At 42.3% G+C, this 15966-nt stretch overlaps 1 protein-coding gene across 6 annotated transcripts in view; it reads right to left on the bottom strand.

The window, feature by feature from the left end:
• SCN8A (sodium voltage-gated channel alpha subunit 8) overlaps positions 1 to 15966 on the bottom strand; it is a 114107-nt gene that overhangs the window by 45582 nt on the left and 52559 nt on the right. For all 6 annotated transcript variants that reach the window (XM_073319060.1, XM_073319058.1, XM_073319056.1 and 3 more), the window contains 5 exons: positions 6781 to 7002; positions 3845 to 3908; positions 2314 to 2455; positions 1314 to 1520; positions 207 to 494 (listed from right to left, as the gene is read on the bottom strand). In XM_073319060.1, the coding sequence (XP_073175161.1) occupies positions 207 to 494; positions 1314 to 1520; positions 2314 to 2455; positions 3845 to 3908; positions 6781 to 7002 (923 nt within the window). The remainder of the gene's footprint in view (positions 1 to 206; positions 495 to 1313; positions 1521 to 2313; positions 2456 to 3844; positions 3909 to 6780; positions 7003 to 15966) is intronic.

Genomic DNA, 15966 nt, shown 5'->3' with positions numbered 1-15966 from the left:
ACTTCAGAGTTATTCCTGATTTCCACTAGGCTCACAGGGACATGCAGGACTTGTTGTGTAAGCAAACACTACAAGATTGGGCCCTAAGTTTCCTCCTAATCCAGCATCAATTAAAAGGAACGGAAAGATTCCCTTGGATTGCAAAGGGCACAGGATGAGGCCCCAAGAAAGGAAATGTGACTCTTAATAATGCAAAGGAATGTTACCTGATTCATGATGGAAAATTTCCTTCCCAGCCTGTTGTCTGGCAGCCTAAAAGCTTTTCTCCTCATTCCATCCTCCGATTCAGACTTGAACACCTTCTCGTTGTCACCCTTCTCCTCTCCTTCCAAGAGCTCCTTCTGCTTCCGTTTCTTCCTCCTGTTCCGCCGCTCCTTGTCACTCTTAGAGCTGAGTTTGGAAATCTCAGAAGAGCTCTGAGACACCCTCCCCCTGCCATCATCCTCCACAGCATCTTCTGAGACCGTCCCTGCCGAAGTGACCATGGCAGCAGCCTGAGGGGAAAGGGACAAAATTAATTTGTTCCTTATTTAGTGGACAGGGAAAGGGAGTGGGTAAGACAGAAAAATGACAGTCATCTCGCAGAGGCAGTGGAGTGGAATGGTTACAGCATGGGGGGCTGAGCTAGGAATCCACATCTCTCTTTCCTGCTCTGGGAAGTTGTGTGGTCTAATGCTTAGTGCACTGGATCAGGACACCAGACTCCTAAGTTCTGCTTCCTCCTTAAAATGGGGATTTTGTGCAAATGGTTAGAACACAGGACTGGGATCCAGAACTTGTGGGTTCTGCTGCAGACTCCCCTTGGTTCAAGTAACTTCACTTCTTTGTCCCTCAGTTTAGTCCTCTCTCTGATGAGTAGAAATAATACTTATCTGCCTTACATGGGTGTGGCAAGGCTCAGCTAGAACCGAGAGCTGTTCTGACATTCTCTGGTGATAGATGCTTTAACCAGTGCAATGCAAATAATAGAACGAATCTGTGGCTTTCTAAGAACTTTGCAGTTACCATTGTGCTATACACCTGGACTGTCACAGAGGTAGCAGAGACAGAACCCAGGTCGTCTTGCTACAAAAACGCAGGCCACTGCCACTTTAGCTAAAGGAGAAACTCCGTAAAAAATATTAGCAATATGTTGGGCATAGGAACACAGGGTGAGCAATTCTAATTCCATCCAACAGAGCGCAGTGAGGCCCAGACACACCACTCAGTTCATTACTGTATTTTCATAATTTTATATGACTCTGTTTTGTAATTAATGGTTCAGAAAAAAAATTATAACAACCTAAAAAAAAAGAATTAATCAAAACTGTAACCTGCGCATCTTCCTGCTGCCTTTTCAGCTGTTCCAACATGGCCTTGAATTCTGCTTCCTTTTGCTCCGCTTCCTCCAGCGTGGCCTGGTTCTGCTCCTCATAAGCCATGGCTACCACAGCCAAGATCAGATTGACCAGATAGAATGAACCCACAAAGATAACCAGGACAAAGAATATCATGTACGTTTTTCCTGCTGCTCGCAAGGTCTGAAAAAGAGACAGCAATTTCCCTATCACTTTGATTCAGAAGAGACTGTCTACAATATGGATCTGAGCAGCCAATCACAGTTCTGATGGATGATTCTAAAGAAAAATACATCGGTACCATACATACGAAGTGTTATCTAATTTTTTAGCAGAATCCATTCTAAAGAATTAGGATACACAGCACACCCAACAACCTTGGGCCCAAGCAGTGAAATGACTCTTCTCCTTCCTTTAAGGACAAGCCTGATACTATGTCAGGCAGGAGTAAAGGTTGTAAATCTGACCAAAAGATGGAAGTTTTCAGGGATTCAGAAATACAGTATGAAACTCAATGCCAAGCACAGAGATTCTTTTGAAACAATGCTGGTTCAGCATGATGCCAACCTGCTAGAGAAGTCTGAATTGTTCTTAGACAACATGGATGGACACACTTTACCCTTCAAAGCACCTGGATGCCCTGTGTTATACTACAAGAGTATCAGCAAAGCTCAGGTGCGCACTTATGCACAACATACAGCATGACAATTTTGCAGCATTCACCACAGAATCTTAGTTAGAAGATTTAGCAAAACAGAACAGCCTCCAGGCTGAAAACAGTCAAGAATGCTACATGTGCTCTCCCTGGTGCCATTCTTCCCCTCCTTAAAAATACAACTCCTCCTAAGTCACACAACCATACACTTGTGGGTGGCTCCCTCAGACCCTTAAAAAACTCCCCATCCTCCCACAAATGTGTATGAAATTACAGGCAACAAAACATTGTAAGCAAAAGAGAAGCAATGCATTTACTTACTAACTGATACAAGTTTTCCCAAAAATCCTGAGTCATAAGGCGAAATAAGGCTAGGAAAGCCCAGCTGAAAGTGTCAAAGCTTGTGTAGCCATAGTTTGGATTCCTTCCTGCTTTCATGCATGTGTAACCCTCTGGACATTGGCTGCAGAAAAGAGGAAAGCAGTTTCAGGGTATCAATATTGTAAGAGCCATAAGGACAGATGAACAGGAGGCTTGTTGCCAAAGGCTGTGATGACTTTCACAGCAGCAAGGTGCAACATTTCATATGTGCTTTATTTTCATGGGGACAAAGCGGTTGGCAAAAAAACAGGGCAGTTGACAACCATGGAGACAGAAGCCCTTATCCACAGAATGCAGCAGTACAAGGTTATTCATATTGCCTGACCAAACCTGAGCTGGACAGGCTAGCTACAGGGGTAAGAGCCTACTACAATCTTCATACCCACTGGTGACCTGAACAAAAGCCCCCTTGAGCCAATTGGAGTTTTTCCATGTTCTTCAGTGGGCTTTGGATCAGCCCTCAATCCTTGGCCTTGCTGCAGGCCAGCCAGTGCCAACTGTGGTGATGGTAGGTGATGTGACATGGACCTACCATTGGGATCTAGATTAAGAACCACCAACTTACTTAATATTGACCAACGAATGGCCATCACAAGGTAAGAACTGTTACTACTGACCAAGGCTGGATTGGAACCAGCAATCTAAAAGTGAAAAGCTCTAGATCATTCCCAGCCATCCTGAGCCTTTCAGGCCTCCTGAATAATCTAAATGACTTGAGGTTGAAATTCAAGGACCCCATAAATTCATTTTCTTGTTCTCTTGCTTTTATAGCAATCAAGTTTTCTATTGTGACCCAAATTAACCAGCAACTGTAAGTTTTTGACTAAACAGAATTAATTTACTAATGCTAATGGAAATACCATTATCTGTATTTACAGCATGCATTACACAGATTTTAAATAAGGTAATTAAATACGAACGCTAAAGTTTAGGGACAGGGTTTTCAAAGAGCTATGGGCAGCTGGGCACCCAGGACTGGATTTCAAGTGTCCAAGGGCCAGATTTTTAGAAGTAGTTAGGCGCCCAAAGCCCTAAATGATTTAGGACAATTCTCATTGAGAAGCAATGAGAACAGTGCTTCTAACTTCCCAAATCTCCTTTGAAAATCCCATCCTAGTACGGCTACGATCCATTTGCTAGTGAACTGGGAGAATGTAGCCTGCAACATTCCATACACATCAGTTGCTTAATTTTAAGTGGTGCAAAATGAACCACAAATAATGAATTTGTCTTTTTAAAACAGAAGTTATATTTTTGTTTACATATGACACCGCAGTCCAGCAAGCCTACACGAATACCCTGTGTCAGGCATGATACATGCAGAGTAGAGAGACAGTTACTAATGGGGTGCATTCAATGAAAGGAGAACAGGCTACATGGAATCACCTTTAAGCCTGTGCCACCACTAAGCTCTATGAAAGCCATTGGAGAAGAAAGACATTCTTTACTTTTAATAAAGTCCAACACTTACCCTGCATCTGAGCTGTTACCACAGAGCAAAGGATCAAGGGCCCCAGGGATTACGTAAAAGTTTGCTGAAAAAAAATGTTAAAACACATATGTATGCACACTGCACACTTAATGGACTCAGCATATTACAAAACTACAGAAGCCTTAACAGAGCAGTCATCTAGGTTCTTCCTGGAAGTTAATACAGCCGTTTGAGCGCAAATACAAATGAATCGCTGGCACACTGGAGCAAGTTAATTCAAGAGTGGGGAAGCAAGGGAGAAGCTGCGAAGAGCTGGACCCTGATTCTCCACTACCTTGCGCTTTGTGTTGTCACTTACACCTGTGTAAGCCCTACTAGCCTGTTTACCTGCTTTGCACAAGTACAAAAGGAGATACAAGGCACCCAGTCACTTCAAGTGGAAATATGGTGAGTGAGAACCAAGCGAAAACCAAATAACAGAGCTCAGGAGCCAGGTCGATGCTTTCATCTGCAGAGCCGATAGCATTCACAGACATTTCCTCACTGTTCCCACTCACCATGTTTACACCTTGTTTTTATTCGGGGACAAGTTTTTGCTCTTGTTAATGTTTGGGGAATAGGCTGCTCTTTGAGCTAGTACCTGTATCTACACGGCATTTGGGCACAGACACAAGTATTTAGGGTTCATTATCCCCATTTGTATAAAAGTCAACCAGTCAGGATGAAGAACTGATATCAGGTAATAAAGGTTGCCTGTTGCACACCATGAATAGAGAAAAGGAAAGGAGGACTTGTGGCACCTTCGAGACTAAACAGTTTATTTGCGCATAAGCTTTCCTGAGCTACAGCTCACTTCATCGGATGCATCCAATGAAGTGAGCTGTAGCTCACGAAAGCTTATGCTCTAATAAATTGGTTAGTCTCTAAGGTGCCACAAGTACTCTTTTTCTTTTTGCGAATACAGACTAACACGGCTGTTACTCTGAAACCTGTCATGAATAGAGAATAATCAAATAGCTCATAGGTTGCAATTAATTTGCATGAACTGTTAGAGTGATTGAAAATAAATAAGTAGGAAAGGAAAGGACAACAGGCTCAGTTTTACAACTAAACTATTAGTTACAAATGGTTCAACATGTTCCATAGGTCTCTTTGCACATATCTTTTCCAAATGCTTGGTCTTTTTCTAAATCAATGCTGACTGACACACAAAGATAAGGCTTTAAGAGACAGGAGGCCAGGATGCAAGAATGGCAGTTGGAAGAGGATGCTGGACATAGATATAATGGGAAAGTGGGGGTCAGGTCAAGGCTTAATAGAAAGAAAGCATGTACAGCTCAGTGGAGGATTGAGAGAAGCTTATTGTGCCCCACGCCCTGATGCTGGGAGCCTCCCTGCTATAGAACTAGGATTTAAGAATCAAATACATGAGCCACTTTCTCAATCCCTAAAGCCCTCTCTGCAGAGTTGTATGCAATCTTGGCTGACCACTCATGAATAACACTTGATAAGACACAGCCAGAGAGAAGGAATCCCTGAAGCAAGGAAGTAGCTTTCAAAAACTCTACATTTAAAACTAAACAGACTGGGCTCTAAAAAGCTTGGTTTGTGAGCTTGGAGGCACAGAACTCACTGTGGGTTGGACAAACAAGTTGCAAACCTGGGCCAAGTATCAAGTGAGCCTTGAACCATGGGCCACAGTGTAGGGTTTGTCCTTGAAACCAGGTGATGTAGTGATAATTGGGGCCTAGTAGGCCTACTCCATTTGTGAGCCCAACTGTGGGAAAGGAGATAAAAGTTTATAAGGTGTGACAATCTGTAACAATAAATATAGATGGGGAAAAGTGCAAAAGGTAGAGACAGGCTGAATTAGTCTAAACAAAAAGGCCAACTGATATAATTCAAGGACTGCGTTAAGATCATGCCGATAAACAAGAAAAGTGAGGGACAGGAGATCAATGAAACAAAGGTGGATTGTCAGAAATTAGACCTAATCTGTAGACAAAATAATGAGAGGATAGGTTATTCTGCTCATCATTCCCTTTTTGGGTCCTTTTGGGGGGCAAGGAGGCAAAAGTGAACACAATTGCTGACTAAAAGAAGTGAGCTTCACTATCATGGCTGCACCCGCAACATTTCCTGGGACCCCTGGCTTTACTGGGACACCATTTGGTCTTTGTCATCCTGATCCTCAAATTTTGAAATTTACTGAAATTTAATGATGTGTTTGCCATGGTACTAAGCAGGTTGAGGTCTCTGTATACCAGTAAAACTGCTTAACATTGGACAGTGGCAGGGTCATTTAACACCTTTAAATCTTTGGAACCATTTATTCCATTGAAATTAATACAACGGTGAAACTTGGTGATTTAAACTAATTTTTTCTCTGGAGTTTTTGGTTCCACTTTTGCTGGAAAAGAACCAGCACTATGGAACACTAACACAACCATCCTCTGATGTAATTAAAACATGGTTGGTGCTTCAAGCACACTCCAGGGTCAAGGATGACACACTCTCCAGTACCACCTACACTCAAGGCAGAATTGTGTTTTAGCTACTTTGTGGAGGTGGACAGGACCACCATTTTGTGGGGTTCGAATCGCAAAGCAAAAGTCACATTGATCTAAACAAAATAACGTAGGTTGAGTACAGATCTACAGAGCTTTGCCCAGGCCTCTCCAGATCTGCAACGTTATAACAAGGACTGGCCAGTCCAATGGACAGTGGTTATTTTAGGAACAGCACTCACCATGCTGAAATGAACAAAGCCATGATTTTCCAAAGTGAATCTGGATGCCCAATTTAAGACACCTTAAAGAGACCCAATTTCCAGAAAGTGTTGAGAAACCAGGGCCTTTAAGGTGCCTGAAGCTGGGCACCCAAAATCTCCAGTCATTTTGAAAATCTTGGCCAACAACATTTTGTCATGTAAAAAGGAAACAGACTTTAGGGAGCATTGCTGCAGAAATACCTACAGACATTGTTGGTGTATTCTTGCCAGTCAAACCCCCTGGTGCCATTCTCTAGTAAGCTCTTATTGAGGTTAATTGGCCATATTACACACTTGTTCCTCAAATTGCCCATAAACAGCTGCAGGCCGATTAAAGCAAAGACACTGAGGCAAAACACTGTCAAAATCATTACATCTGACAGTTTCTTCACAGACTGAATTAGGGCACCCACAATGGTCTTCAAGCCTGCAGAGAGAAAATAGGGCTAGAAATCACTTTCATATAATTATCACACAGACAATACATTGCACATTACATCTATAACACAGTGGCAAAAGGTCATTGCTTAAGGACAGCCAGGTCCATGTGAAATTGAAGATGCACTGGATCTATTCCGGTTTTCCCCTACTGTACATTGATTAAAGCAAAAAGTATAAGGGGGGGTGGTGGAGGGAAGCTGAGCCAAATGAATCCTGGGTGTAACTCCACTGACTTCAGTGAAGGAAAAGGAATAAATCTGACCCAGTGTCTTAAAACAAATTAAAATACACCGGACCCTTGCTAGAACGCGCGTCTATCTAGCACAAATTCGCAAATAATGCGGTCACGGCCATGGATCCCAAATTTAATTACTTTAATTGCAGTTCATTCTAACGCAGTCCCTGCGTTAACGCGGTACCGGGCATGGATCCCAAATCCCGCGTTCTAGCAGGGGTCCGGTGTATTAAAAGGTCACCATTCAAAATCTTTGTTCTCTAGTGACAGCGCATATATAGGAGCCTCTGAGATGAATGTTAGGGCTTGTCTGCACACAGATGTTACACCCAGTTAAATCAGTGCAAAATCTAATTTAGTTAAACTGATGCAAACCCCTGCGTGGACAGTCTTATCTGGGTTTAAACCTTGTTCATATGGTGCAAGCTACACAGATATAAGCCAGGTTTAAAAGGATATCAGATTGTCCACATACACAGTCGCATTTGTTTAAACTGGTTTAAAACACACACCTTTAGTTAAACCTATGTAAATTTCCATTTTAGACTGGCCTTTACTCTTTCAATCTGGCATAAGAGGATTCCACGAAAAGTGTTAGGATTTTCTCCAGTATAAACTGCCTCTTTGGGACTCTATAAACTTGGAGCCAAAGCTGCACAAGACAGTTAAGAACATAGGAATGGCTATACTGGGTCAGACCAATGGTCCATCTAACTAGCCCAGTATCCTGTCTTCCAACAGTGGCCAAAGCCAGGTGCCCCAGTGATCCATCCCATCACCCATTCCCAACTTCTGGCAAACAGAGGCTAGGGACACCATCCCTGTCCATCCTGGCTAATAGCCATTGATGGACCTATCCTCCATGAACTTATTTAGTTCTTTTTTGAACCCTGTATAGTCTTGGCCTTCACAACATCCTCTGGCAAGGAGTTCCACAGGTTGATTGTGCATTGTGTAAAAAAAATACTTCCATTTGTTTGTTTTAAACCTACTGCCTATTAATTTCATTTGGTGACCCCCTAGTTTTTGGGTTATGAGGAGGAGTAAATGTCACTTCCTTATTTACTTTCTCCACACCACTCATGATTTTATAGACCTCTATCTTATACCCCCTTAGTCATCTCTTTTCAAAAAGCTGAAAAGTCCCACTCTTATTAATCTCTCCTCAGATGGCAGCCATTCCATACCCCAATCATTTTTGTTGCCCTTTTCTGAACCTTTTCCAATTCCAGTATATCTTTTTTGAGATGAGGTGACCACATCTGCACGCAGTATTCAAGATGTGGGCGTACCATGTATTTATATTGAGGCAATATGATATTTTCTGCCTTATTATCTATCCCTTTCTTAATGATCCCCAACATTGTTTGCTTTTTTGACTGCTGTTGCGCATTGAGTGGATGTTTTCAGAGAACTATCCACAATGACTCCAATATCTCGTTCTTGAGTAGTAACAGCTAATTTAGACCCCATCATTTTATATGTATCTTTGGGATTGTTTTCCAATGTGCATTACTTTGCATTTATCAACATTGAATTTCATCTGCCATTTTGTTGCCCAGTCACCTGGTTTTGAGAGATCCTTTTGTAGCTCTTTGCAGTCTGCTTTGGACTTAATTATCTTGAGAAGTTTTGTATCATCTGCAAATGTTGCCACCTCACTGTTTAACCCCTTTTTTCAGATCAATTATTAATATGTTCCTCAGATGTGTCACCTAAAAAGATTGGCTCCGGTTTGGGAATCTCCCTCACATCCTCAGCCGTGAAGACCGACGCAAAGAATTCATTTAGTTTCTCTGCAATGGCCTTATCGTCGGATCCTTTAGCATCTCAATCGTCCAGTAGCTCCACTAGTTGTTTAGCAGCCTTCCTACTTCTGATGTACTGAAAATTTTTTTGCTATTACTTTAAGTCTTTGGCTAGTTGTTCTTCAAATTCAGTTGATGTATGTGGTTTAATACAAACGACAGTACGTGTCTTAGGCAAAAAATAAAAGGGATCTTCCAAGCTCAGTCTGATCTGCCCAGGTACCATCCTTCAATTCAGTGGACAATTTGCATGAGCAAGGAATGCAGAATAACACCTTCAATCAGACCTACGTGAAAGATATGCAGAACCCAGTCAGAAGTCAACAGGAATTTGGAGTGTAGAAGAAAAACAAGGGTAGACCCTTAAAAAACAAACAACTCTAACATCCAGCGGGATTGTTCTGCATTTATAGTATGAAGGGAGGAAAAGCAGACAAGAGCTTTGCTGCACGTGGATTTCAGACAGAATTTCTAAGGGTGGCCATAAGTGACTCTGGAAAATAATCCTGGGATGTTCCCTCCCATGGCAACTTCCAACTCAACCCTGCTCCATTTACAAAGGCCAAAATGGTTTTCCAACCACAAAACTGCCAGGCCCCACAAACTCAAGCACCGCTGCAGTAAATTAAAATAAAAGCCACCTTCATCCTGCTTACTGACTGACTAAGAAAGAGAAGCAACATTTTCACCACGACAAAACCAGTTAGATGAGCTCAAGGTAAAATCCCTCACCTCTCCCTGGAGCTCTAAGCCCCATGTCCACGAGACACAACAGAGACCATCAAATGTTTCTGCCAATATTAGATCTCAGTTTCAGCTAGAAATTCGTGCTTAGCCCTCCACCTCCTTATTCATATTATAAACAGTACTGATAACTTTTAAAAGCATCCATGAACGCGAAGTTACTCCCTTTGTCTGTTCTGTCTCACTTCTTCTGCTTTGGCAAATCAGACCCTTTCATGCCTTGCAAAATTCTACTCAGGCAGCAACTAATTTTTGGTCTTTGACAAACAAATAAAATGTTGTTAGTTTCTCATCCTCCTCCTCATCCTGTCGGAGCTGGGCAAGCAGGTTGTGCGTACAGGCTGGTCAGCTTTCCCATAAGAGTTCAGCACGGGTGCCCCTACATCCTTTCCAGAGCAAGTGGGAAAGATGGGTCACAAAATATTTGCCACACCAGATCATGTCACAGGTGGATTTCGTCTGGTGTCCCATCACCAGCTCTGGCCTTGACTGCACAGAAAAGTTATCTAGGCCCCTACTGCTACTGGACACTCCTGAGCCATCTCCAAACTTCATCCTCCAAAATATTTTTCCAGATAAGAAATGTAGTTTACCTTTCTTCACTCTGCCCAGGGAATTGGATCATATGCAACTTCTGAAAAGAAATCCCTACCTAACCTTTTAGAGATCTGATAAGAGAGACTCCTATGAGACTGGTATCCTTCCTTTTAACATATTTACTGAAGTGCTTTTTCCATCAGCCACAACGATAACTTATCCCTTTAATTCATACTCAGAAGGAGGCATTTAATGAGTCATTAAATGTTGTGCTTTATGAATCTCTTACTCCCTTAATCTACTGTTAGCTGTGAGCACTTTTGATACACTTTACTATTCCCAGACCATGTATGGATTTCCATCCCTTGCCTCCCAAAACCTCACCACATCCATCAGTGCTTCCATACAATTGTAATTGATATTAACTTCCCCCTCATCACTGCTTTAGCTACCTCCCAAGAGGGCTTTAGGTTTAAAAACTCCAGAAATGTTAGCCTTGTTAAGCCCAAGCAGTCATCCCAGGCTTAAGATGCTTCCTCCGACCACCACCAGCCTTCTATAACAACCTCTTGGGCAATCAACCCCTCTTATGCTTGTCTATAGGCACTAGTTTTGAAGTAGAGAGAGAGTGTGCAACAGTTCCAGCAGTAAATATTTCAGCTAGGATTGGATCAGCCCAAAGCTCTGGCTCAGATCACCACACCAGCCGTCAATTGTCAGCTGTCAGACCCTCCTAGGTTACCAGCAGCTTCATCCAAAGCCCACGGAAGTCAATTAAAAGATTCCCATTGATTCTAATGAACTTTGCATCAGGGTCCAGATCAGAAGTCTTTGCACCTAGTCACTGTTCTCTGCCTAGATATTACATGCAAGTATTTATATATTTCCATGCATTCTTCGTTTTGACAGAATTAGCTGGTTGCTTCCGATCCATCTTTATTGTATGATCTTTGTGTTGCAGAATGCTCAGACGTAGAATACATGGCTAAATTGGTCTTTGGTTTGATGGTTCTTGAGACCACATTGTAAGTCTGGAGTAATTCATTTCCACAATGAGATCAGAAGAAGCTGAAGTTTGTCTGCATCTTCAACCAAGTGGTCAACACTGTAATTGGCAGAAGTGGCCAAGCATGAAGTTAAGGTCGCAGTCTCCCCTAAATGCCTGGTTTCAGATCCCACTCCTAGTATGATGACTGCTTTGACTGGGTGAAATCCTTATGGCCTGTGTAATGCATGAAGTCGGACTAGATCATCATAACGGTCCCTTCATGGCCTTAAAATCTGAATAAATGGCACTCATTTTTAGAGCCATACAATGCAGACTTCTGGACCTGCCCGAAAATCCAGCAATCAGCAAAAACTTGTGAAGCAAGATTAGACGTGGTGATTTTTATTTTTAAATTTCTGAGCAAAGTGAAGCCAGCTTGTACTGCAACCTCATTGGAGCTCACAGGCGCAGGCCAGGCCAGTAATTGGATGGGAGAATTCTACAGAAAATCAGATTGCTTTGGGAAGTGTTGATGATTTGGTGGGAGTTCCTCCCATCTGCATCACTACTTAACTGATGATCGGGGCTGGTGCTACTGAAGGTGCTGCCTTTTGGATGAGTGTAAAATTGAGGCCTCCCGCCACTTTTGGTTGCTAAAGATCGCATGGCATTTTTATCCTCCAATGGCTGCTTGACAACCCTCTTCTGTGAAATAGGATTGGTGAGTTTCATTGGTGAGCATCACAACTGGTATCATAAGAACATAAAACATCCTTGCTGGATGTCTCAGTAGGGAGCCCAAAGATTAAATGAGCTGTGAAGAATCGGTCCTCCAGGACACGGATTATGCACACTGGTCCAAAACCTCATGGGGAAACTAGCACTGATCATGCTGCTCCTGTTCTGTGGACACAGTGCTTCAGTTGCCAGGGCCAACTTTTTCTAGTCACCAGCTGGAAAGTCACATGAAAAATTTAAGCATTAAAACCTCTCAGTCCAGAAATGCTTGTTCATCAGGAAAAAGCCTCATACTGCAGCTTGCTCCCTCTAAGCAACGAGGATGTTTCCACTTCAACTTATAATCAACTTGCCTCAAATGTTTTCATACCATTAAACTGCAAGTGGGCTGGAGCTGAGTCATACGATCCTCTCCTTCCTCCAGGACTTTTTTAGACCACATAGATTTACATGGCCCTTCTGCAGATCTCAGTGTTAAATAATGCAACAAAGCTGAAAGATTTATCAAGCCATGTACATTTGTGTCCACATTCAGGGAGAGCACGATGCAGTTGCTTCTGTACATGGTACATTCCAGGGCAGAAAATGCTCTAGGGGGAAAATTTTCCAGTGACAAAAATGTTTCTTTGGCAACCTACAGTTTGTGTCCATTTGTTTTCCAAATGTCTTCCTTTTGGATATGCTGTATGGACAATCTGCTCAATGGCCAGACTCTATGATGCAGTATTTTACTGTATCTCAGAATTATAGATAAGTTATTGTGTGCATTACTAGGAGTGGCATCTAGAGGCCCCAGCTGAGAGTGGAGCCCCATTGGAGTAGGTGCTGTGTCTACGCAGAATAAGAGGCAACCCCTGTCCTGGAGAGTTAATCTAAATGGCCATCTAAATGGACAAGACAAATGAAGACTGAAGATGCTCATCTGGGAAATGAGGCACAAAGAGAGTAAACAGCTTGCCTAGTGTTACACAAGGAGTCTGTGGCAGAGTGGGGAACTGAATGCAGATCTCCTGAATCGCAGCCAAGTGCCTTAATCGCAAGCTTGCCCTTCCTGATCAACTGGCTGGAATCAGTGAGAGCTCTCAGCCCCATCTAGCACCCCATATCTGGAACTTGCAACTATACTTGGAGCTACACTCCAGGTGCAACTATGTTTTTGTGACCAGTTCATTACACTCATTTGACTCAGTTGCAACAAGCATGGCTGAGCTGTGTCTACAGAGCAGCCCTTTTCAGCATTTTGTGCATCTCCACCATTCATGCCACCTGCTGTAACCATGGTTGCTGTCACAGCATACCGGAAAAATCTGAGCAGTTATCCCATGGTGTCTCAGTAGGTGACGCCCATAAAGCAACACCCGTAGCACATAGGGCAATCAATTCTAGAGTGTCTTGCATCACATAGAGCTGGAGCCAGAATGGCCAACCAGGATGAGAATCAGATGTTAAAAGGAGACTTTTTTACCTTTCATCAAACACAAACAAAAACAAAAACGAGATTTTTTTTTTTTTTTTGGCCATAAAAATTTCTTAGCTGAAAACTGGAAAAGCTTTGTTTTTTCAGCAACCCCCTCAAAAAAAGTTAGATGATTTTTTTTTTTTTTTAAATCATCAACATTTTTCATAGAGGGGACACGAAAAAAACCACCAAAACATTTCCCTGACCAGTTGCACTGGCTACAAACATAGAAGTTTTGTACTGGGATGTTTTATGTTGCCCCAGAACTGAACCTGAATTTCTATAGGTTTCTGAGATCTTGATTTATGTCCCAACCCTTCTACATTTTGGAATTAAAAAAAATAACCCAAAACATTAAGTTTACAAGAGAAAGTCATGTAAATTATGCATTTTCAAGAATTACCAGATCCACTGACATGTAACATCCTCTCAAAGCCTTTTTACTATTTCAGTTATATAAGTGCCAGCATGTGACATGACAATGGAGTCTTGACTTTCTAAAAAGTGAGTTCGCAAATAGGGAAACTGGGGAGGAAAACAAATGGTAAAAACATTGACCAAAACACAATTTATCACATGTCAAACAAAAATGTGAAGCAAGTTGAATTACATAAGCAGGAATCAAGAATAAGCTGGGATACTACATCATGCAATATAACTGCAAGGCTCAGCAGAGCAGATTTAGTTTCTGATTTTCACGCTTTGTGACATTCAAGAGGGCTTCTGCTTAGATTGATCCTTGCAATTATCAGATAAATTTTAAAGTTTAGCTCTACTTTGCACCTTGCCATGGTTCATGCCATGGCTTAGACCTTGAATGGACCATGCAACTAAAGAACAGTCTGACTCAGTGGCACTTCATCTGTAGAGAAATGCGAAAATGAAGGCATTTCATTATCAAGGCTGTGTTATTTAGTCCACACCAGTTATCTATCTGAATTAAGCACTTTGAGTAACTAAACAAAAATCTAGGCTTGAATATAAATATCAGACGAAAAATGCAAAAGAGAGGAGCCAGTGATCTTTTGGGAACCTGTGCCTGATTCTCATTTATTCTAAGGCCTCTTTACACCGTTCCATCAGTATAAAAGCGTCTTACCCACTCGAAGCACCCCTTACATTGCCAGGCTGATGTAAAGGGGCCTTAGGGTAGCAGGCACATGAAACTGTAAAATAAAACAAATAAAGGAAGTTCCAGGTAGGAATAAAATGTTTTTTTTTAAACTCAGAGCTTTTAATCAATGCCAAAGTTCTTGTCAATTTCCAAGTAGCTTTATTGCTATTCATTTTTCCAGACACAACTGGAAATTTTTACACCCTGTTCCCTTCAGCCCTCTAAGTTGTTGTTTGCTAATCTTCAGTTCCTCTAGGGTCCCATTCTCTATTGCTCTGACAGTGTGCAATCATTATCCCTGCTGTGCACTGGTGTAAAGAACAGCATGAGACACCATGGAAAATTAGGCTCTTAAAAACATTAATAATTGTATCACTGAAAGATTTGGTCACTTGGGGGCATGGAATATCATTCTGATTCCTCACTGTTGCTTTGCTTTACCAATTCATAGCTAAAAAGAATGTCCCGGTTCAGATATCAATGGGTTGTAATTGTCTTGGAAACTAAGTTTTCAGGGTGATGCGGGCTTAGTTTCCATTTGCGATGGACTCAACATGTGTTTCTTCACACAATTTGTCAAGTCAGATAATGTGACCCTGGCTCTATACAACAGGATGCAGAGCGAGTTCTGTGCTTAATTCACCAACTATTAAAAGTTGCCTGTGAGATGTTCAGCTGTCTGCCTTCCCAGCCTAAAGCAGAACCACTGATGAAACACACTATCGGTCTACTGATACTAAGGATATTTTCAAACTGGTTAGAATAGTATTGTAGATCTGAATGGTTTTAGGTGACCTGACCCATTTTTACTGAGCTGCTTTCAGGACTACTCCATTTCATTAAAACAGGGACCTGCCTTCCTTAAGTCAGCTCTGCACTATGGCTCACACTGTTTTAAAATTGGTTTTTAAATTTCCCCAGCATAGACAGGCCCCAGGAGACAGCTTGCAGCACCACTACTTTCCTCTTTCAGAATTTGAGAGATGCAGTTTGCACTTCCACCTGCCCCTCCGTTTGTGTGCGCGTATGCACCCGCATGTCAGTGAAAGGTGGCAGATTGACAGCCCTGCAGAAGAGTCCCTTCTCTAGTCGCAGGACAATATATGCACACCATGTAAGCCCTCTAGCCTGCATGTCTGGAGGAATCACCTCTAGATGTGAAGGATTAAGCTCACTCCCCTGGCACTATTTGGTATTTGGCCTCTTTGCTGAGGTTTCCAGCGCCTGGGGCCACTTGGCAGTTGCTGTGTAATTGCATGTGTGATGCGCACTCTTCCCCAGCAGGAACTGCACTAAGACCAACATACTCATTTAGCACAGGTCACCA

Source organism: Lepidochelys kempii, chromosome 20 (genome assembly GCF_965140265.1).
Source record: "Lepidochelys kempii isolate rLepKem1 chromosome 20, rLepKem1.hap2, whole genome shotgun sequence".
NCBI lineage: Eukaryota > Metazoa > Chordata > Testudines > Cheloniidae > Lepidochelys > Lepidochelys kempii.
The sequence above is the reverse complement of the archived record's forward strand: the minus strand, read 5'-3'. Positions and strand labels throughout refer to the sequence as shown.